This window comes from Miniopterus natalensis, chromosome 9, assembly GCF_054644295.1.
Source record: "Miniopterus natalensis isolate mMinNat1 chromosome 9, mMinNat1.hap1, whole genome shotgun sequence".
Taxonomy (NCBI): Eukaryota; Metazoa; Chordata; class Mammalia; order Chiroptera; family Miniopteridae; genus Miniopterus; species Miniopterus natalensis.
Genome location: NC_142089.1, coordinates 9379795 through 9403550, shown reverse-complemented (window position 1 = coordinate 9403550; position 23756 = coordinate 9379795). Strand labels below are relative to the sequence as shown.

The 23756-nt window shown below is 47.6% G+C and overlaps 1 protein-coding gene across 1 annotated transcript in view; it reads left to right on the top strand.

The window, feature by feature from the left end:
• The window catches only part of ZBTB40 (zinc finger and BTB domain containing 40), a 60461-nt gene extending 38688 nt beyond the window's left edge, over positions 1-21773 (top strand). The window contains exons 6-18 of the mRNA XM_016214647.2: positions 1546-1738; positions 3466-3602; positions 4000-4201; positions 4566-4699; positions 6281-6449; positions 6754-7218; positions 8003-8209; positions 10487-10651; positions 13198-13412; positions 14537-14699; positions 15404-15490; positions 16610-16836; positions 19010-21773. Coding sequence (XP_016070133.2) covers positions 1546-1738; positions 3466-3602; positions 4000-4201; positions 4566-4699; positions 6281-6449; positions 6754-7218; positions 8003-8209; positions 10487-10651; positions 13198-13412; positions 14537-14699; positions 15404-15490; positions 16610-16836; positions 19010-19204 — 2559 coding nt within the window. The 3' untranslated portion in view covers positions 19205-21773. The remainder of the gene's footprint in view (positions 1-1545; positions 1739-3465; positions 3603-3999; positions 4202-4565; positions 4700-6280; positions 6450-6753; positions 7219-8002; positions 8210-10486; positions 10652-13197; positions 13413-14536; positions 14700-15403; positions 15491-16609; positions 16837-19009) is intronic.
• Positions 21774-23756: the final 1983 nt, after the last annotated feature.

Sequence of the window (23756 nt, the reverse complement as noted above, 5' to 3'; positions counted from 1 at the left end):
GTCCTGGAATCCAGACTTCAAACAAGGCACATTCTCTTAACCACTGCGCACACTGCTTCCTAATAATATCAGTAACCACTGTCATTGATTCACAGTCATGTGTCCTGGGGGTTATGCTAGACTCCACAGAGAGCAACTTCATTTTACAGACTCCTCATAAGAGCTGTGCAAGAGGTCATATGCTTATCTCTCTTACAGATGAGGACAGTAATGCTCAAAGAGTTAAATATCTTGCCCAAGCTCACACAGGCAGTACATCTTAGAACTGGGGTTCAGACTAGGCCTGTCTGGCTTTAAAACCCATTCTTCCTCTTAACAGTGACTGGCCACCTTGTTATGTATCAGGTTATTGCTTAGGAACGAAGAGATAGCACTGAAACCAGTATGGTTTTTAGATATAAGCTCTTAAATTTTAAATTGTGATTCATTTAGTAGAAATCTAATACAAGTTAGACCTTAAAGAGAATGACTATGTTCTGTACTGACAAGGAGTGTGACAACTTGATTTATAATACACACATTCCTTTCATATATATAAAACCAGTTTGGTTTTATAGCAAAATTTATTATTTTTAAATGGGAGTTAATTTGATAATGGCATGCTATTACAACTGACCTGCTTGACTGTTTCTCCTGAGAACTGGGACTTTCCCAAAGGAAAGCTCAAAATTCAGTTACTATGACTCTATAGATTGCATGTGTTGAAATAACCCCCTGCATTATCAGTTCCATAAGAACCAAGTAGTTATGCATATTGAGTTGTAACCCACTAAGAAATGGTTCTATTGTAACAGGAAATGTCTGTAAAATACATGCCATTTGTTTGGTTTTTCAACCTTTGCTTGAGCCCCATGCATTTGGACTGAGAGCATCCTTTAACATACCAAGGAGGAACACAGGAGTGGCTATGGGACGGTGGCTGGAGCTTGTACGTGAGGCCACCGAGAATGAGAAGAATAGATAGTAAAGAATCTGCAAGAAAAATAATTCACAAATGTACTTTAAATCTCTTATTTTGGAGGGCACAAACTAATATATAAATTACCTGGGTATTCAAATGGCTATACAAATAAAGTAAAATAATAGAATTGCTTTGAAACTGCAACCTGTACCACTATCGGATACTTTACCAAACAGAACAAAAAAACACTGTAACTATATTAAAAACTGCCAATCTGTTTCTCAGTTTTAGTGTCTGAACAAACTAAATCTAAAGAATCAGGTTAGATGTAAGCTCCTTGCTCTGCCATATAGGCCAGTGTAAGACTATTTTCACAAAGTGCAAACTGTTGGAGGCAAAGAATATACACAGACATGCAACCGACAAAGATTGATTTTCATAGAGCTATTTGTTTAGAGAATGTTTCGGGTTTTTATTGATACAGAATAAGGAAGAGACTTTGAAAAAGGTAACACTAGAGACCAGCAGAGGGAGGACCTGGGGACAGGGCATCTTGTAATACCATCTTGCTGGCTTTTCCAGTGGTGCGTCAGATACACAGAATTGCCAGTAACTGGTTTCTGGTTGATTACTTGCCTCTGCAGGTGATTCTGAATTGCTGTGAGGGCGGAACACCCAAGGAGATGATAGAAAATTTGTTGCACAGAATGTCTGAAGAGAGGACCCTGACTGCGGAGAGTTTGGTAAAACTCCTTCAGGCTGTGAAGACGACGTTCCCGAACTTGGCCCTTCTGCTGGAGAATTTGCAGAAACTAGCCACTTTGCCGAGCACCGCAGGTATTAGTTAATTGTTGGCGCTCTGGACTGGAACCACCCCTACATAAAACACCCTTTAGTTTAAAACACCCTTTTAGTTCCGTGCTGGGGAGCAAGATAATGTTAGGAATGCCATTGCAAAGCAGAAACTAGCTGTCACAAATCAGTGATTCTAGTATTTCTGGAGTTAAGATCTGAAATCTGAGAATTCTTTTCTTTTAAGCTCCCTTATGTTCCAGTGGTACAGGGTTTGTTAAAGTGTGGCTTTCCCAGAACTGTCATGTGTCACCAAAAGTACTCACAAGGCTCACCATTTTAACACTTTATGTTTACAAATGTGAGCAGCAAAACCTCAAATCTTGATTTCCCTATCCCCACCTGGGTGCTGTTGGGTTCCAGCAGCCCCCCCGTCCATTCAGTTGGGGCAGTGAGTCCATATTCCATTCCTTAGAAAAACACCAGGTCTCCCCTATTTTAGAGCATTTGAAACTAGATGGTTTTCAGAAAAAGAATATTTGGGCAATGTGAGAACCTTTTTCTAGTTTATAAAAGTAATATATACTTATACAAACTTGAACATTTTAAAAATAAAGAAGAAAACAACCTAAAGCCCTACCTCTTGCTTATATTCATACATTAACATATTTCATCTGTCACATTATTTGTACAATGTTGGGATACTCTACATATTTAATAATTTTCCCATTTAACAGTATAACATAAACATTCTCCCCCATTCAGAAACCTCCCTGTAATCCTGTTTTTGAAGGCTATGTAGTTTTCATTCACAAGGATGTGATGATGTATTTTTCATGCCCTTGTTTGCGTACACACGTAGCATCATGGTTAAGACTGTCAGGACTACCTGGGTTTTCATTCTGGCTCATTTTGTAGCTGTGTGACCCTGAGTGAGTGACTTAAGCTCTCTGAACCTCATTCTGTCCTCTGTGAAATAAAGATAAGAAAGGTACCAACCACATTTGTTTTTGTGGCTACTGTGAGATTATATATGCAAAGCATTTAGCACAGTGCCTGGCACATAATAGGCACTCAGTAAATATTGTTTTTTTCATCACCACCACAAGTTATACAGTGACAAATACCTTGGTACATAGATTTTTTTTTTGCTTCAAATCATTTCTTGAAGATAGATTCCCAGAAGCGGAGTTATTGGGCAAAAGAGGAGAATAAATTTTTAAATATCTGCAAAGCTAATGGAAATGCCTGATGGTGTTGATTTTTCTTTACTTTCTAATAAATATGACCTTTTAGAAGATAGTATCTAACAGATTGGCCCAAAGGGCATATAAACAGAACGGTGGGTCAGCTTCCCTACCAGTCTTGGCTCATGCCTGCCTATGTTTGGACCACCACATGGATCCTTTACCTCCACCTTGATGAACAACACCCCTTGAATCTGTGCATCTGAATCTCTTATAAGTGCAGCCTTCTAATTTCTCCCTCCCTCCCCCCCATTGAGCAATTGCTAGCTTCTGCCACCAGGCGCTTACTTTCAAAGGCTTAGTGGCCTGTGACCCTGAAGCACCAAGTGACCAAGTGTAGACGGAAGGAGACCTGAACACGTGTATGAGGCCCTAAGCCAGGAGCTGAATTTGCCCTCCAGAGGAGACTCAGCGCTCGTGCGCTGATTTCTCTCTTCCTCTCACTTGTAACTCCCTGGTCTTCCATAGAAGCCCTTAAGGAAGCTGCGTTCTATCGAACATTATTGTTTGCTAATATCCTTACAGTCCCAGCGAGCCCTGATCATTACGGGACTGAGCTATTGAGGCGGTATCACGAAAACCTCTCTGAGATTTTCACAGACAACCAGATGTTACTAAACATGATCCCGCATGTGAAGAGCTTAGCCCCTGGAGAACGAGAGGTAAGAGAGGGGGCAGGGGCGGTAAAATGAGAAAGTAAGGAAAAAGATGAATATATATATATATATAAAGAAGATACTTATATTTTATATAAATATACACACACAACCACACTGAGAAATGCTAAGGAGTCAGTAGAGGAGAAATCGAAGGTGATTCAGTTCCCGAGACAGTGTGACAAGTAGGATAGTGGTAATTTCTGCAGCAATAGGAAAGGCATTCAGCAGGAGGAATGGAGAACTTCGTTATGTATAAAACTCTCAGGTAGAGAGAGGTGAAGGATGCTGAGAAACTCCTCCCTGAAGCACAGTCCCTGGGACCCAGTACTCAGACTGGCAGCCCTGCCGCTGGCCCAGCGGCCAGAGCCCCTCACATGTGTGTTTGTGCTGCATCTTGAAGGTCATGGAGGAGCTTGTGAAACGTGACTCTGGTTCGGGTGGTTTCAGTTCTCTGATGTCAGCAGTTCTGGAAAAGCAGACTCTCTCTGCGACAGCCATGTGGCAACTGCTGCTGCTGGTCCAGGAGACAAAGGCCTGCCTGCTGAGCCCACTCATGGGGGAAATTCGCAGGGAGCCTGGAGCTGATGCTTTCTTCCAGGCAGGTAGGTTACCTGACCTCGGTCACGACTGTCCCCACTGGAGATTATTGTCAGCCTTGTCAGAAAATAAAAAGAGCTCTCTTATGATGGTCTTCCACATCCCTGCCATTAGAAGTAAGGACCAATAATTTTGTTCCAGGATGTAAACCTTTTTAAATAAAATATGCAGTAAGTATTCTAAGCTTATATTAGTAACTATACTGAGTGCAGTCTATTTGCTAGTTTCTTTGCTCCCAGCCCCAGGTAGGAGACAGGTGAAGTGTATTCTGATTTTGAAGAGTTGAGCTGAGAAAAGGTGAAGAGAATTCCAGAGCCAAAAAGGGTGCTCACAGTTTTACTAATGAGTTCCCAACCCCCTTTCTTTCAGTGACCACTCCAGAAAGTGCTGCCTTGGGGACCATCTTGCGGCATCATACGTTGATCCTAGAGGCCATCCAACACAGGCTTGACCTCAAGAGCTTGACCTCAGACGAAGAGCACCTGGCGGGGACTGTGAAGGAGGTGTGGTGGGAATAAAACACATTGTTTTGGAGAGTTAGTGCCCCTCTCCCACTCCTCAGGGAGGAACCAGCTTCTGCAGTGTGCCTGCTGTGTGCCAGGCCTCTGCCATTCATAAGACTTGCGCTCATGTCCTCCCAACTCTGAGCGGCAGATGATGTCATCCGCATTCTACAGATGAGGGAACTGGGGCTCCAAGGGTTCAGGAACTTATCTAAGATGCTCCAGCTTGTCAGAGGTGAAGCCAGAATATAAACCCAGATTTATGAGACTCAAACCTAGATTTATTCCATTTGTCTAAACCTCGGTCAACTCAGAGTGAGCCCTGATATTGTCCTCTAACATGTTTTAAGAAGCAACTTCTTTTAGAGGAAGGAAAGTAAAATGGTCTTATTACATGCTCCATTCTCGCTTCTAGAAAGAGCCAAGATGAACATAGAACAAAGCTCTTGCCCATATGGGGTAGCAAGTAGTGCCAACTCATTTTCTGTAAGGCTTCTCACAGTGTGGCCAGCATCCCAGAAAAACCAGGTGGGAGCTGGGGGAGAATCTGTGGATGTCCAGCCCAGGATCATGTGCATCTTGAGGGGGGATGTTATAAGGGAACATAAATTAAACCACAAGTTCACCTGCTATGCCTGTTGATCCATGTAGGAATGGGAGGTATCTACAAGGGCTGCCTTCTAACTGTCCACACAGGTGACAACTCCACCTTAGTCTGACTCTTCAGATGGGAGGAAGATAGCACACATTTCTGTGGGCTTCAGAGGAAAGATTTGTCTGTTAGACTCTCTTCCAGCACTTCATGTACTGCAGAGATGGGGCTTCTACCGTTGATCAGTTTTAGCCTCACTAATTAGTCTCATGCCTGCCTCCAGGGACATCAGGTTTATTTAGATAGACTTGAAAAGAGCAGAAATAAAATATCTTCCAAAATGAAAATTCCATTTGGCCATCTGTGGATGGTTTTGCTTTATTTTCTCAGTGTCCCAACTCTTTCTGCTGATAGCTCTCACATTCTGAAAGAGGACAGCTTTGAAATAATGTTCTTGGCCTCTTTAAAGGCCCTTTCTTTAAAAAGCTGAGTCTCTTTATGAAAGAAAATGATGTTTAAAAGGGTACATCTAAGTATCTAAAAATATGAAGCCACTGATCATGCAAAATTACGTCCAGACATTGAGACGATTATATATTGTGTAAAATTATTTTGATCTTCAAGGCAGAAACACCAACAACTGAATCCTACAGTTTCCCAAGCTTTTAATATTACGATGTAGAAAAGTTCCTTGGGAGACTCCTGGTTGCCAAGAGGGTATTGCTCATAGAAAATGCTTAATGCTTCCTTGTGTGCACCTTCTCTGTATCTGCACATTTGTCTTCCCATGTGCCTCCTGTTTTTCATTTGTTAATTTCCCTGCTCTTTGGAAAACAGCACTCTCCACTGCATTCATCACAAGCCATGTAAACTTGTTATAGATGGAGCAGTGCCTTCCTGAAATTAGCTTTTATTTTTTTTAAGTTGAAAATGATGTAGAAAATCTGTTACTATTAACCACAAACCTTTGTCTCGTGGTTTTCACTTAGATTCTGAGCATTTCCTCTGAGACACCCAGCCCTGAAGCTTCCCTGAGAGCAGTGCTGAGTAGAGCCATGGAAAAGTCCATCTCAGCTATTGAAATATGTCAGCTCCTGTGCAGCGTCCACAGGTCTTCCCCAGGCCTGCAGCCTGTCATGCAGGAGTTAGCACACACTGGTAAGGAACGGGGTGGGCGGGGTCCTGTCCGGCCCCCAGCTTGTTTCCTTATTGGAGAGAAGAGGCAGCAGCAGTCCATCCATAGCTACCTTATTTATTTATTTCATATGCTCTCAGTACTTAGGAGAGTCAAAGACAGATGTAAAATGATACTGTTTGTGTTGATCAAGTAAAGATGACAATGATATTATTTCAGTCTTATGAGGGTCTCAAGTAGTCTGCACTCGCATCTAAGAAGAAAAGTTAGAAAGCGAAGTAGAACCTGAGAGAATTCCCAGAGCCATGAGGTTTCTCTCCTATGCAGGTGTCCTTGCTCAGGAAAACGGAGAGAAGGACAGGTGGAAGGTGAGTAGTAAATTTCACCTGGAAGCCAATGACAAAGCAGATGAAGAGGCAGCAGAGCCCGTGGAAGGAGACTGCCAGCCTGGGAAACAGAGCGACCAAGGAGAGACGAGTTCCCTGCCAGAGCAAGAGAAAGACGCTTCTGCCTCCCCAGACTCTGCCAAGAAGAGCTTCGTCTGTAAGGCCTGCGACAAGAGCTTCCATTTCTACTGCCGCCTGAAAGTGCACATGAAGCGCTGCCGGGTGGCCAAGAGCAAACAGGTGCAGTGTAAGGAGTGTAACGAGACCAAGGACTCTAAGAAAGAGCTGGAGACACATCAGCTGGAGGCCCATGGAGCGGGCGGAGCGCCCGAAGCCCCCAAGAAGAAGAAGAGGAGACACCCAGTGACATGTGACCTCTGTGGGAGAGAGTTTGCCCACGCCTCAGGTACGTTCGGGAGGGCGAAGTAACTGAGCACCATAATTCTGGTTTAGGTTCCAGGCCTGGCTTCTAGTTGTATGCAATAAGGCCGTGGATGCAGTGAGGGCTTAGAAAATGGCAGGTTCCTACAGAGGCAGGGCAGTGTTTTGAGAAGAGCGTGAGCTTTGGAATCAGCTCTCTGATCTTGAATTTCCCCATCAATAGGCACCCTGATACCACCTACTTTTTCAGATCATTATGAAGACTTAAGATAATATAGCTAAACACCTAGTACAGTGCCTATGATAGAGTCAGTACTCAGTAAATTGTGGCTGTTACTGTTCATAATGATAACCAGCTATTTAACGCCTTACTCGGGCTTCTATGCATCACTTGTCTCTTAATAATGAACAAGAGAACCGTGGGATGCATAGTCAGAATTGTTTTTCCTTGCCCCAGATGTTGGATAAACCTAATGACACATAAAAGTGAGTTTTGTGTCACTCTTTCTGGGTGACTGGGCCCTATTTAAGAGAAGGAGAGAGAGGATAGGAAAGATAAACCTAGGACAGTTCATGCCTGATTAAACCATGAATGGGACCGAAGTGACTTTTGGAGTGCTGGGTGGTGGGCAGATGGGCAGCGTGAGTTTGTAAGGTCAAAGTGAGTGTGGCCTGGCATCCTGTGGTTCATGCTGTGCTTCCTGGTGGGGCCTGGCCTGGGGCAGTGCTGTGGGATGTGTCCTGATGCTGGATATGATGCAGCTTCATGACACTGATTCCTGGTATCGCTCTGGTCCCTGACTCCCCAGGCATGCAGTACCACAAACTGACTGAGCACTTTGACGAGAAGCCTTTCTCCTGCGAAGAGTGTGGGGCCAAGTTCGCAGCCAATTCTACCCTAAAGAACCACCTGCGCCTGCACACTGGGGACCGCCCGTTCATGTGCAAGCACTGCCTCATGACCTTCACCCAGGCCTCGGCCCTAGCCTACCACACCAAGAAGAAGCACTCAGAGGGTAAGGTGTGGAGAAGTTCTGCTTTTCTCCCGAGACGTTCACCGTGTGAGCTGCCTGAAAACCCATTGGAATTAGGCATGATATATATCTCAGGTAGATTAAAAGCAAAACAGAATGTAAAATCTCTAGGCACACAGAGGACTAGGAACTCATGTATGCACAGGCATGTAAAATGTTAATGGTGACAGTTTCTGAAGGGAGGTGACTGACGTAGTGCTGTGGCTTTATAGTTATAGAATTTGAATAAAGCCAGGAACTCCTTGGCCTTTAAGGTGGACGTCGAGCATGGGACAGACCTTGGTTGAGCACCTACTGTGGTTTGGGCAGTGATGATGCTGGAGTGACTAAGCTGGATCCTGTGCTCACAGGGCTCGGGGCCTAGAGTGTGTCTAGTAGAGAGACAGTGACAGTACAGGGTCTTCAGTGGTGTGATATGCAGCAGTGGCCGGGAGATACAGGAGGGTGAGGTAGGCATGTCTGGTCCAGTCAGAGGGGAGGCACCTTCTCCGGGGATTCTGTGCACAGTTTGGAGCGTTCGTGTGTAAGTGATAATCTGCCTGCATCTAACCTGAATTGTTGCTGTAGCCTCCTAACTGGTCCCCTTCTCTCATCCCTCTCCTGGACAGTGTTCTCAATACACAGGCCCAGTGATTCTTTTGAAACTGAACTGTATCCTGCTCTTCTCTGTTCAGAACCCTGCGAAGGCTTCTCAAACACCTCACCTTTCCCTGACCACCTATGTGCAACCTCAGTGACCCCCACCCCAGTTCCCCACATTGTTTTCTCCATAGTGCCTGTCATATGATACATTATCTATGTTATTAATTTGTTTACAGTTGGTCTCCCCCTGTTAGAATGAAAGCTTTGTGAGGATGGAGCTGTTAGTCTCTTTTTCATTGCTGTATCTGTGGAACTCAGATACGGTACTTAGCAATAGAAAGCCCTCAGTAAACATTCACTAAGTAAGTGAATTTCTTGAGCCCTATAGCAAGCACTGAGGATAGTGTAACTATACACCACCTTCCCTCAGGGACTAATATCTCAGTGGGTAAACCAGACCATAAACAAATCAATTTGTAATATAAATTCAGGTAGTGGTCATTGCTATGAAGAAAAACAAGGCAGGATAACCAGCAAGAGGGTGACAGGGTTGGGGTGAGGGCACTGTTTGTATCATCAGAAAAGGCCTCTGAGAGCTGAGATTTGAGTAGAAACCTGAATGAGTGAAGTGAGAGATGGAACCAGTGGAAGCTCTAGGAGAAAAGCATCCCAAGTGAGAGTGAGCCTGAGCTATTCAAGAGACCAAAGAAACTAGAAGGGGCTGAAGCAAAGTAAACGAGTGGGTGTTGAGAGATGAGGTCAGAGAGGTTGCCGAAGGCCAGATCTTGCAGGGTCTTATGAGCCAAGGTAAGGGCTTTGGTTTTACGTAGACCATGTATTTGGTTTTACGTAAACAATGTATCAGCGCTGGTGTGGCTCAGCAGTTGAGTGGCAACCCAGGAACCAAGAGGTCACCGGTTGGATTTCCAGTCAGGGCACATGCCCAGGTTGTGGGCTGGATCCCCAGGAGAGGGCGTGCAGGAGGCACCTGAGGGATGTTTCTCTCTCATCCATGTTTCTATCTCTCTATCCCTCTCCCTTTCCCCCTAAAAATCAATAAAAATATATTTTTTAAAAAGTGACAGATATTATTAATAAAAACAACAACAAAAAACAACGCAGATGTATCACGTATCATCTTACTGCTTTGGAGGTTAAAAGTCCCAAATGGGTCTTAGGAGGCTAACGTTTTGGCAGAGTGAGAACAGAGAAGCCAAGTGAATTGTACTAACTACAGCAGGTCACTGGGAGAAGGCATTGCTGCTTCTCCAGATCCCTGCCTCTCACCTTTGCGTGCTGCTGCAGTTCTGTTCTGAATGTTTCAGGGGAGCCAGACTTGCATGTTTCTGGGCACAAGGACATATCTGTTTCCTGCGAGTAGAATGAGCTCCTCCATACTTGTGGCCTGGTTAAAAGATGAGCAGTCTTGTGTGACGAGAGCTCTGTCCTCATTCCTTAGGGTAGGGAGACCACCCTGACACCCTGTTTAATCAGCTGTGTTTATGAGGCATCATCTCATAGGATGGCTCAGACTCTCACCCAGTGTATTGCATATTGCCTGATGTACTATCATCTCCCAGGTTATATTTCCTGGTACATGCCTTAGAATGTGGTTTTCTTTTCAGGCATGCCATAAATGTTCGGTGCTGGCTCTAATAAACTCATGTGTATTTCCAGGAAAAATGTATGCGTGCCAGTACTGTGATGCTGTGTTTGCCCAGTCCATCGAGCTGTCCCGCCACGTGAGGACCCACACTGGGGACAAGCCTTACGTCTGCAGGGACTGTGGCAAGGGCTTTCGGCAGGCCAATGGACTCTCTATCCACCTGCACACCTTTCACAGTATGTACTGAGATTGCGGCTGTCGGGCATTCAGCACAGACCTGGCCCTGAGAAGACGTGACAGTCATAACGGAATTGTCGCTCTTTCAGAGCTGGGCACCGCTCAGGCCTTCCCCTCCCCTGCTCTCCTGCAAAACCCGGAGTCCGTCATGTCTGTTTCAAGAGGAATCCCATTTTAACATGTCATTGTGTGGCACCTGTTTCTCTGTGCAGGCTGTTTCCTCGCCTTCCTTTTTAGCCCACCTGGCCCTTTTTGGCTGACGGAGAAACTCTCTTTGAAGGAGAGAACCTCCTTAACAGACAGGCTCGCAGGGCACCGGAATATCTGTGTTAGTCCACTGAGTGTCTGTTTTCTACCCCCACCCTCCTTCCCTGCTCTCATCTTATGGTCATATCCACCTTTCCCTGTACGAGCAACCGGACACTTTGAGTTCACATATACCATAGTAAGGGGTCCCTGGTGGCGTGCCCTTAAAAGCCGTCTGCCAACAGTGTCTTTCAGATGCCACTGTGTTCACTCAGTTAGTGGGGTCTGCCCCATCTTTCTCCCCTTCTGCCAGAACTGATACCTGCAAAAACACATGCCTATTGAATACACACGCAGGAAGGAAGAGGACCTGCAAGTCCCGTCACAGCATCAGGAAACCACCGCATGGCGCTGGTAGCACATCGCACCGCGTCTGCCCTCAGTGCAGCAGGGGTGTAATCAGCACAGCACAGCAGCGCCCTAAGAGCTTGGTCCCTAAATCACACAGGCCTGGACTTGAATCTTGACCCTGCCATTTACTTCCTCTACCTTTCTAAGTCTCTTGGGGCTCTCTATAAACTAAAGAAAACAATAACGGTAGCACCTTATATTGTTGTGAGAATGGAGTGAGCTATCACATGTAATGCATGAAGCTCCTCACCTGACACACAAAAGATGCTCAGTAAATGCCAGAAAGTATTATCGGGAACAAGAGCAACCCTCTTGGTACCATTTGTCACCATCAAACCTCTCTTTCTGTACCATGCACCTTGCATACCCTTCTTTCCTTCTCCCACCCCTGCCCTTGCTCCCCACCCAGCATTTTCCAGTTGTCCACAAGTACGGTGCCTCACAGACCTGAGCTTTATGACAGCACTTCAGGTCTGTCGTCAGCTGGCTAGCAAAGGACTTTGCCAAAGCACCTGTGGGCCCACCCTGTGGCTGGACACTGGGCGATGCAGGAAGAATATAAAGTACCCCCCAGGGGGGACGTAACTGTCCCAAATTCCCAGTTGCAATGACTTCCAATGAATGAGAGTGGCTTTGACCTAGTGCCACAATTTTGATGTCCTCTCAACTTCTTTAAATGACATTTTGCTTTAGTTTCCTGTTCCCCGTAGCATTACATGGGAGTCAGGAAAAGGGGGAGACACTATCAATTTTCACAATGGAAAGGACCCGAAATATTTTGCCATACCTTAGAGATCATTGGCAGCAGGCCCAGCATCCAGGTCCCTCTCTTTGTTCCATACCTGATTCATAGGACCACATCATTGCTTATGGAGAACTGCTTCAGAGTGTCTTAAAAGACCACATAAAACCCAGATTTCAAGGCCTCATGTCCACAGGGAAACTAGTTAATGATACTGAGTGCTGCTCATGTCAGAATTCCTGAGTTAGTCTGAGTCAGTGCACATAGAAGATTGGCTGGTGGACTGCACCTTTCTTGTGGGCAGGGGATTTTATTATTAAAACATTTCACTTTCTCTTCAGAAAAAGACTGAGTTTCCCACCATAGGGATGGCAAATGCATTCTTCTCGTGCTAGTTCTTATTTTCGAGATTCCACTGAAGAGGTGGCATGTCCACTTAAGTGTGTAGCTCGGAGTGTGGCCTTGGGAATGAAAGCTGGGATCATTACCTACTTCAGCCACTTCCTACCCATGCCACTGGGCACTAAGCCTTGACTTTCGTCATCTATACAATAGGATTGATTCTAGAACCTACTCACAGAGCCTGGAAGGATTAAGTGGGTTAGTATATGTACGGCACCGAGAACGTGCTCGTCACATGGTGTCATTAAACATTACCTATGAAAGTGTTTTTATTATTGAGCCTAAAGTGAGGAGCAAGGGAGCATTCCTGCTGTCATTCATGTGACTGACAGCAAAGGAAATAGTGATGCTCTTGGGAGTATGTTGGAAACCTCTAGGGAGAGTTGGAAAACAGAAATGCCCACTACAAGCAGAGGAAGGGCAAGAGCGATAGACGCACCCTGGAAAGCAGTCAAGTGGAATTTAATTTGTAAGGTGTAAAATGGAGAATTGAGGTGGACTGTCTGACACTGCAGAGATGATTGATCCAGAAGCCTGGGAGGAATCCCACCTCCCAGGATAAAGGTAGGGGGTAGTCAGGTGATCACTGTACTGACTTCTGGTCCTTGGAGTCTGTGACCTTGCATGACCTCTAAACAGTCTTGTATCTGGAGCTGTGCACAACCACCCACACCTTACTGACTGCTGCCTGTGGTGTTTTTCCTCCCCGCGCCTTCCTCTCATGGACATCGTTCATGGAACCAGACATAGAAGATCCCTATGACTGCAAGAAGTGCAGGATGAGCTTCCCCACTCTACAGGATCACCGCAAGCACATCCATGAGGTGCACTCCAAGGAGTATCACCCCTGCCCCACGTGTGGGAAGATCTTCAGCGCCCCCTCCATGCTGGAGCGGCACATGGTGACCCACGTTGGAGGGAAGCCCTTCAGCTGTGGGATCTGCAACAAGGCCTACCAGGTGACGCAGCTTCTCCTGGGAGCTCTTCCTGTCCCTCAGCTACTTACTCTCCCTTTGCTCTGGCTTGTGGAGCACATCTTGTCTCCAGAGAGGAAGATTTGGCTGGTTCTCATGACGGTGCAGCCTGTAATTCAGATTCTCTAAGGTGATCTGGTTGGAGCAATGCAGAGGGAGCTCTAATTGGAGCAGAGTTCTCACCCCTCTGAAATGAATACTGCTTCGCCTTGGGGCACTCAACATTCTTTAGACTCTATTGACCCTGTGTGTCAGGGACATGAGAATGACAGTAGGGTATGTAATACCGCCTAGAATTATCTTATTTAGCACAATTTCTTTTTTTTAACTCCCAGGGAAGGGCTCTGCTTTTTTACCTTAGAATTTGGTATGTAATTAAAGCAAAATTCCATATGGAACTACAAAGAAACCACATCCATGAGAAACCCTTAAGACCACAGAGAAAAGATGGTCCTTGCTGACACCTGTAAGGTTTGAGTCAGAGAGAAAAGCACAGCAGTTAAATCCATTTCAACAAAGATTGAGAGTTAACCTTGTACCAAGCCTTGTGCTGTGACCTTGGAGTTACAAAGCTGAGTAAGACCCAAGCTTGGTCTCTAGGAAACCATGGAATTGTAGGGAGAGTGTCCCAGTGCTGCTCTGAACCCTGGAAGGAGGGGGACGCTTGCCTGTGGAGTAGGGGCTATGCGTGCCTTGCTCCAGCAGGTGTCTCCACTGAAACTGGCGCCCTGGGAAGCACTGAGACACGGCTCAGTAGTGAGGAATAGATGGCAGGATTAAAATCCTCTCCTGCTACTTACTAATTGTGTGACCTTGGGCAAGTCATTTAATCCCTCACTCAAAAGAGTCCTACTCCTCCCTCACTGGCTTGTTGTGAGGAGTGAGTTTCTCACTGAGCTTGCCCCATAGTGGCCTCTCCGGAAGTACCCCAGTGCCTGTTCCTGCAAACACTAGGCTCTGTCATGTCAGCACTCAGTGTGACAGGTAGGAGTGGGGTTCTAGACCCATAAGCTGACCTGAGAATGGTTTTCCCTCTCATGTGAGGGCTGTATGAGTGCTCCAGCTTGCTGGAACGTTCTTAATGTGAACACTTGCCACATTCCTTGCAGCAATTGTCTGGCTTGTGGTACCACAATCGGACCCACCACCCTGACGTGTTTGCTGCTCAGAACCACCGATCTTCTAAGTTCTCATCACTCCAATGCAGCTCGTGTGACAAAACCTTTTCCAACACCATTGAACACAAGAAGCACATCAAAACAGAACATGCAGGTGAGTGGGGCGCCAGAGACTGAGTGGGGGCTGATGAATGGGAGTGGCTTAGTGACATGCATCCTCGGTTCTGTGCCCAAACATCAACTTACAGTGCTAGAATGGGGGATGCTATGGTAATTACCTTAGCTTTGCCCCAGTGCACCTGACGGATGCCTCACTGGTGCCAAGTAACAGTAGCTTGAGTGGTTCCCAAACTCAGAGACCTGGGGCAGTATAAGCGCCTACCAGCCCCTGAGTGACTCTAAATCACAGCACATTGGAGGGGGCAGCTTTGGTGCAGATGGGCCCGGGTGGAAGTCCTGACCGCAGCACTGATCAGCTACATAACCTTGTCAAGTAACTTCTCTTTTCTGAGCCTGTTTTCTTCTCTTCAGAATGGCTGTTTTTAATACCTACCTTGCAGGTAAATTTGGGGATAATTACAACAGCCAGCAGTTATAAAACATTTCCTATGTGCGAGACACTATGCTAAGTACCCCATGTGTGTTTTGCCATTTAACCCTCACAACAGCCCTGTTTGCACCCAGGCAGTCTGGCTCCAGACCTTGAGTCTTTGCCACTAGAGATCACTAACATCATAGGTATACAGTTCCTGGCACTTGGTAGACACTTGCTAAGTGTTAACCATTACTCCCTGCCCAGTCTTGTTACTGTCCAGCCTTAGGAGCCATCCTTCTGTTCTTCCTTCGTGTGCTTTGCAGATATGAAGTTCCATGAATGTGACCAGTGTAAGGAGCTCTTCCCCACACAGGCTCTGCTTCAAGTTCACATCAAGTGCCAACATTCAGGTCAGTGCCCCTGGGGATGCGATTGAGCGGCACTGCCTGGCAGTGACTCTCCTCTCCACTGTTCACAGCTGTGCAGCCCAGGCTAAGTAACTTAGCTAACTGTGCCTCAGTTTCTTCAGCTATAAAACGAGGACAGGTGTAGTTCCTACCTCATCAGGGAGCTGTAACAATTGAATATGTTAATAGAAAACACATAGCGGCTGACACCAGTGAGAGTCCCGTAAGCATTACCTGTGGTTATTATTGTTACTGCTATGTCTCATCAAATCTAAAATGCCAGTCATAAGAGGCGCCCTTTTTAATGAACCATTAAGAAAGAAAAGCAACTGCCAATTAAACTATGCTTCCTTCTCACTTAGAACTTACAGGTTATGCTAAGTGCTGTTTTGGACTTAATTTGACATAGATTTTTATATACTCTTGTGTGCGTGCAAAAAAGGAAAACAGAAGAAATAAATTAAGGTAAGAACCCAGCTTCTCAGAGTAGCTTTCAGTTCAGATTGTTTGTGTGCATGTTATTGCACGTGGTCTTAAACTCTGCCCTCAGCCCTGGGGATGGAGCCCGTAGTGAGGCCTCTGGCTTGGTCTGTTGTGCACCATGTGAAACCAATGTACTTTTGATTCCCGCTTTGGGGATACCCAGGCATTCTGAACATTCACTTCTCGCCTCAGTTAAAGACAGGCTTTAACCACTTGTGTCTTACGGATTTTCTTCCAAGCCCTGACACACATCCTGCAGGTCTTGGTGCAGGATTTCAGCAGGTTCCAATGTTCTACATGCACAGGCGTTGACAGTGATGCCCAACTGCCCCCTCTCCGTAGCAGTCATTAAATGCCATTGAGTCCATTTCAGAGATGCTGAAACATGCTTCCTAGATTTGATGAAATGCAGTGTCGTCAGCACCACCCTCTACAGCTGAATGAGTACCGGGCTTCAGCAGAGGTGGATTTAGCCTGAACCTAGTGCTACTGAGTCTGTGGTTCAGAGAAGCTTCGGGTCCTGCAGAACCCAGGTCTGCCTTTGAGCTGTGCTCCTCGCTGCTGCGTCCTCTCTCCTGCCCTGCCCTTGTCTCTCTCAGCCATTTCACCCACAGCTCATCTCCCTGTCTCCCCCTCCAGGGTCACAGCCATTCCGATGCTTGTACTGTGCGGCCACTTTCCGCTTCCCCGGAGCCCTGCAGCACCACGTCACCACAGAGCACTTCAAACAGTCGGAGAGCACCTTCCCCTGCGAGCTCTGTGGTGAGCTCTTCACATCCCAGGCCCAGCTGGAGGGTCACCTGGAATCCGAACACCCAAAGGTGGTGGGCACTGAAACCCAAGCAGCAGCCTCGCAGGTGGTGCAGGTGACTGTGGGGCCACCTGACATGAAGGTGTTGACATGGGGTTCCTAAGGCTTCTCTAGGGGTCTCTCACAGCACCCAGCCTTCTCTCTTGGGGCTCCCAGAGGGTCTTATAAGCAATACATTCATCACCAAGATGACCTGTAAGAGTCTCCCTGGGTCTCTCACCAAACAGAACAGAAAATTCTAGTGTCCTGGTGGCCACATGCAAGATGACCCCTAAGTAATAGGAGCCTAGAACAAGAATTTCCAAAAGCAGAACCACCTTGGCACTTCCTGCCTCCGGTGAAACACTGTGGGGTGTGGCAAGAGTTGTGGGAAACCTCAGAGAAGGGTGGACGAGCTCTTTGCTGGGAGCACTTCAGTAGGAACACTCTGATAGCTCCTCCGGGCTGGGCACAGAACATGTGGCGTGTTGGGCCTCTCGCCTTTACTGGGGTGGAAAGCTGCTTCTCCTAATGTGTGTCAAGGCTAAGCTTGCTCCAGCCCCTCTTTCACTGGTCTTCCTTTTTTTTAAAATATGTCTTTATTGATTTCAGAGAGAGAGAAGGAGAGAAAGAGAGAGAGAGAGATAGAAACATCAATGGCGAGAGAGTCATTGATCAATCCCGCAACGGGGCATGTGCCCCGACCGGGAATCGAACCCCGATTGCCTGGATCCTAGGTCGATGCTCAACTGCTGAGCCACTCCCGGCTGGGCTCACTGGTCTTTCCATCTTCTCCAGAAAGGGTGGGCAGGAAGGAAAAGCAGCTCCCTTCTGTGTACTGGCAGTAATGTGAGGGTGGACAGGACAGGAGCTGCAGGCTGATTGCAGGCCACCCAGCCTTCTGGAGCATCGTTTATAAACTGGTTCCAGCCTCTGGGGCACGGAGGGCGAGCAGGTGAGCAGGCCTCTGGGTGATTCTCTGTCCTTATTAACCAGAGTGGCTCTGCTTTTAGCATTTTCATCCATTAGGATTCTTGGTAAGATGTCCTTTGGGGAAAAATAGTTCCATTGCTAAAAGAAAAAACAGTTCGAAAACTACTCTCCTAGGTGATTTTTGTTTTGTTTTGTTGGTCCTCACCCCAGGATTCCCCCCCATAGATTTTTAGAGAGGGAGGGAGGGAGAGAGGGAGGGAGGGATGCATCGATGTGAGAGAGCTACATCGATTGGCTGTCCCCACACCCTGACTGGGGCCGGGCATCAACCCTGCAACCCTTCAGCATGTGGGCCGATGCTCCAACCACTGAGCAACACTGGCCAGGCTTCCTGTATGATTTTTGATTGAACATTACAGTTGGTATCTTCACTCCCAACAGCACAGTGATGTGGCTGAGCTTGGCTGCCCCACTTCTGCCCACTCTTGTCTTATACCCTGCCTCCCGCTCCTGGCTAGTTCTCAAGAGCCAGGGTCCCTGTGCCAGCTGCGGGCAATCTGGTTTGAAAATATTAGGGGGTGTCAAGCTGTTCTGAGCTCCATAGTTCAGAAGCATGAACTTGGGGGTTCCAGCAGGAACTGGTTGTATTTAGACACAGACTAGTACCCCCCAAGATGGGAAGGTCATCTTTAATGGATGTAGATTTGGAAGGGGTATGTGGCCAGTGGAGGAGAGAAGGAGGTGCCTGTCTTAACAGCCTGGTGCGCCAAATGAGTGAGTGACAGAAGTCACATTTCGTCCACCTGCTCTTCCTCTGTAGCCATTAGCTCTGTAGCCGTGTAGCCACCGAGAAAGGCTCTTAGCCTGATCGAAGTCCAGAAACACTACTTTTGGCAAGTCAAGGCTTCTGGTAAATCTTTCCAGTTTCCATGGTTCTAGCCTGAAACTAACCACCTTCAGTAGCATTCCTTTTACATGGTACTTACCTCTGCAGTGTAATCCTCGAGATAGGAAAACCCAGTGTGAGAAACCGAGCCAGCGTTCACTGGTGTGTAATCATAGAGCCCGGGCCCCCTGAGATGGCATACTGAGCTAAATTATAGCAATTTAGCACACGGTTATTTAAATTGTTTGCCTGCCTTCTCTTTTGCATCAGTGGTGTGTAAGATTTGCCTCTTCCCATTAGGCACATGTGATTGCTCTCCTCAGGTGAAAACATAAATATCATCATTACATCATGAGATGAAAACCATGTAAATTCTGGGGAGCTAACTGTGGACACTGCCCAGAGCAGCCTCATGGTCTTTCCCTTTCAGGTGATTCAAGCCTCAGAGCCAGCAGCCTCAACAGAGCAGGTGATCACTTTGGAGGAGACCCAGCTTGCTGGTTCCCAGGTGTTTGTGACGTTGCCAGACTCGCAGGCATCTCAGACCAGCTCTGAGCTCGTGGCGGTGACCGTAGAGGATCTGCTGGATGGTACCGTGACCCTGATCTGTGGTGAGGCCAAGTGAGTGGTTGCTTATCTGGTGAAGGCATTCGAAGCAGATAGAAGGCCCTTTGCCCTTGGTCCCTGACTGTCCTGAGTGGTGAGCATCTTAGCCTAGCACCAACCAAAATGGTCTCACTTGGAAAACAGACTGAAGAAGAGTCGTCGTTCTCATAGAACCAACAATGCCTGAGTGAACACTGACCCACAGCCCTCCATAGCAGGCCGGCCGGCCCACTTCCCAACAAGCCTACTATGGCCTCCGCAACACTGTCCCTCCCTAAGTGGAGTATAGCTTCTGAAATAGAGTCTGAAAGAGCCATGGGCAGGAGCTGGTGATCAGGGTAACCAGAGAGCAGTGAGCGGGCAGCCCTCTGTAGAATGGCAGGCGTGGGACCATAGCCCACACAGTGGGGCTGCAGATGTTGTCAGTGCCTTCTGGCCACTTGAAAATGAGAGAAAATTACCCATAGACCATCCAGGGACCCCCAGTCTCGAGCACACTTGGCTCCTTCCTCACTTCTCTCATCCTCCCAGCTGTTGGTGGTCACAGGACAGGTAGCAGCGGGTTAACATGGGCCTCATTCACACGGGGGACCCACCTCGTCAGTACAATCAGCCCTTCTTAAAACGAAGCCTTTGAAGTGTTTCTGCTGGGCATGCTCAGTGTGAGGCATCTGGCTGCAAAGCCGGTCTCTGCCCCTCTGGATCCTCATGCTGTTCTGTACCTGAAGGCTGGACCCTGCAGCCTTCCCCTGCTGGCCTCGTCCCCTTCCCTAATCAACGCCTATACTTCTGCCCGACCTGGAGGCTTTGTCCTCCCTCCGGAGCATGTATTATAGCTAAGTGTCCAGCGCCAGGTGGAGTGGTGACCGTGACCACCCCTGGTTCTGCCTCCTGCCACCGGCTTCCACACTGGGAGCATGGCCTGCTGTCTGAGCTCTTCCAGGCTGCCACCGCTACTGCAGGTCAGTGATCCCTTGGAGTCTGAATTTCACCAAGCTCCTTTATTTTCAGTTCCTAACATGTAATCTGATAATTAATGGTTTGTGGAGTCCATTATGAAGTGCAATTAGATGGATGTAGGTTCCCGCCGTTTGGAGGGAATGACTAGCATTTATCTTCCTTTCCTCTGTGCCAGAAGGTCCTGCTAGTGCAGTGTTTACACATAGGCGGGCTCCCTGCCACATCAGGGCTTGCACAATCCCCGCACACCCACCTGCAGAGGGTAGTGCCCAGCTTCATCACTGGCCCTCAGCTCTAGGTGGCAGAAGACTAGCCCACCCCTTTCCAAGCACATTTCACATGTGCAAGCAGGGATAAAGGTCGATTTGGTCACGGGAGGGACTTCTATTGCCACCACACACTGCTGGAAAGGCAGAAGTGGATCCTTAGCACTGACCAGTGTGTTCTCAGGCTAGCCATTCACAGCTGGCCATTGACTTTGTGCAGGCAGCAAGCTCCAGTCTCCAGACTGGGCCGGCTCACCCACAAGGCCCTGGCCTCTAGTGTGTCCTCACTGTGATATGCAAATCACTTGAGCTTGTCAGCCCAGGGATCTTCATTCTGAAGTAAATGAGCTCTTCAGAGGCAAGTGGGCCTCAAAAGCCAAAAACTGACCAGAAGATGGTGCTCAAACCTTTAAGACTTGCCTCCATGGGAAGCCCTTGCTGCTCTGCCAAGCCTATCTCTGTCTCCTTAAGGTTTTCAGTCCTGTGAGCTATCAGACCTGGAGAGCTCTCGATCTGCAAGTGGCAAAATGGCACTGAATCTCCCGTTGACACCAGATAAAACTCACTGAAAGAGAGTGGAGTGGCCATGTTTATAGTGCTGTGAGGCCAAGCCCAGTGGATGGGAATGCAGCTCCTCCCGAGCCACGGGCCACGGCTGGGAACTGCATGTCATCAAAACATCTTCCAGCCAAAACACAAATAAAAATGAATCGCTGAGGGCCTGTAGGAGAAAGTGATTTTTCTTTTTAAATAGTCTTCTGAATAAAGAAAGCTGTTCGTATTAAACCTAAGTGTCAAATCATTTCCAGTACTGAGAAACCCTTCTCAGTTTCTCATGGACATGGGTTGTGATAGGATATGCGTTTTCTTCAGTCACCGGACTAGCAGGTCATCGTGCTGGGAGCAAACACAGATGTGTGACTGCTGCCGTTAGGCTCCTGCCATGGCTCACTCGTCAGGAGGCACAGGCCTGCTCATTCTGGTCAGGGATGACAAAGGCCGTCCTGAATCTAGTCTTAGCTCCAGGGAGACCTTTGCGAGACACGGCCTTGGCGCTGATTTGACAGTCACTCCCTAGAGATGCCCAGGTGTGAATTTTATTGTACAAAAACTTTTTCTAGCTCTATTTGGCTGTTTTATTCTTTTCTCCCATTTCTGCGGTGAATTGCTGCCACTGAGGACGTTGTTACCGTGGTCTCGGTCCACATCAGTGACTTCCTTACGGCAGTGGTGTTCTCTCTGCCTTGTTGCCATGGGTGCTGCTCTGCGGGCTCGCAGAGCTCATGAAGCAGCTGGTCAGGAGGGACAGGCAGGCAGATTCTGAGCTGGAGTCTAATTTGGTGGGAAGGATAAAGCTCACTGCAGAGCAGGACTTACCCATCCCAGGTAAGTGAGAAGCACATAGATGATTCGGGAGCAAGGATTGCTACAGGGAGATGTCCACATACATGAGCAGAGCCTGGGGCCAGGGGTGTAGCACAGGGGCAGAGACAAAGGCGTTCCCTCATTGATTTTGTAAAGCTCTTCTGTCTCGGAAGCTCTGTGTTTGGAAACGTTGAGGCAGGGGCCTCCCGTGGTCTACAGTGTGGATCCTGGGTTCCCCCTGGTGACTCCAGTCCTCTCTGAGGAAGTGTTGACGCCCCCCTCCTGCTGACCATGGAACACACTTCAGCCTCATACCCCAGGGAAGAGTCCAGAGAGGGACCGAGGGATGAAACGAAGTCAAGCCCGAGACGGTGAATGGAGAGACAGGGTCCCTGTTCTCTGCGCCTGGTCTAATCAGAAATACTCCTAGGATGGAGGAGATGAGGTGAGCCCTGAGGGTCTCTCTCACCCAGGAAATGTGGTCACCACAGCCTGATGGCATATTAACGAGTAGGGCGGGATGTGCCTTCAAATCTCATGTGCCTGAGACCCGTGAATTAACTAAGGATGGAGAAAACTGTTCACCTTATGTTGAATGGCTTCTACAATGTTTCTATTACACTGGGGCTGGGAAGCTGACCATGATGGACAAAGTGCTGGCGTGTTTTAATCAGTCCTCCCAAAGGAAGGGTCCAGCAGCCCAGCCCAGCCCTGCTCTACCGTGGCCCAGTGCATCCAGGGACACTTGGGAGGTAGGGAGAAAATGGGAGTGAAAGGAAGACTTGGGGTTAAAGGGAGTGTGGAGGCAAGTTGATAATTGTTTTGTTGCCATGGAAAACCCTGGGCTGGTAAGACTTGGGCCAAAAGCTCAGAAGCGCAGTCAGAACTCAGAAACCGGCTACACCTATGACTGGCCTGTAGCGAAGAGAAGCTGTCTGCTTTGGGGATTACATTGTTGAGAAAACTGTATCCCCTGGGCTAACTTAATTTAGATCACTTCCAACTCATGGAATTATCTGTCGCCTCCCTCACCAGGGCCAGCCTCCCCCCACCACCACCACCCGTAGTCAGGACCACTAACCAGCACGTGATGCTGAATAACTGGATTACAAACTATTGCTCGTGCTCACCTTGCTCTATTCTACATAAATATTTGCTTCGAAAGCCATGATGCTGTGTGAGATTCAGATAGACGGTGATGATGTTTTCTCTGGGCAGCTGTCAAACAGGCTTGGTGTCCTAGGGGTTCTGTGCACCCTCAGGCCATGTTAGTGAGAGCAATGGCCTCCTGTCCTCTGGAGTCTTGTTTCCTAAACCCTCTTTCCCAGGGAGCCCCTGCGGAGCAGTATCAGACCTGGGCACGTCCCAGCTGTGCCACTTTCTGACTGTGTGACCTTGGATGAGATACTTACCCTTTCTGAGCCCCCTCCTCTGACTCCCATCTATAAATGGGGGAAATTAACTATATTTATCCTACAGAATTGTATTAGGGATTGAAAGCCTGGGCTTAATGAATTTAGTGTTGGAAATTTTAGTCGTTAATAATCAAGTCCTTCACATACAGGCCAGCCATTCCCTGCAATTTCTAGCACTGAGGAAAATGTTCATTCCTTCACGTTTACGTCTCTTCTTCCAGTCTCTCCGAATCCTTAGGGATCCTTATAACACCCACCACTTCTCATTTATCTCTAGAATCTCCACTGCCCCCAAAGCATAAAATGCTGAGCAGATAACTGTGAAATAAGCAGAAACCTTTTGTGGTGGAAACTGGAAATGTCACGTTGCTGGCAGTCAACAAGGAAACAAGAGGCAGAGAGAGGCACAGAGAGGCTGTCGTGATTTCTGCAGTAAGATCCAGTGTGTGAGGCCAGGGGAGGGGTCATCCTGCAGCCTCTCAGCTCAGGTCAGCTGAGGCTGGGGAAGCGGGGGGGTGGAGGACTCTTCTAATTTCTCCCAGGACTGCCCTGGAGTAGCCCGCCC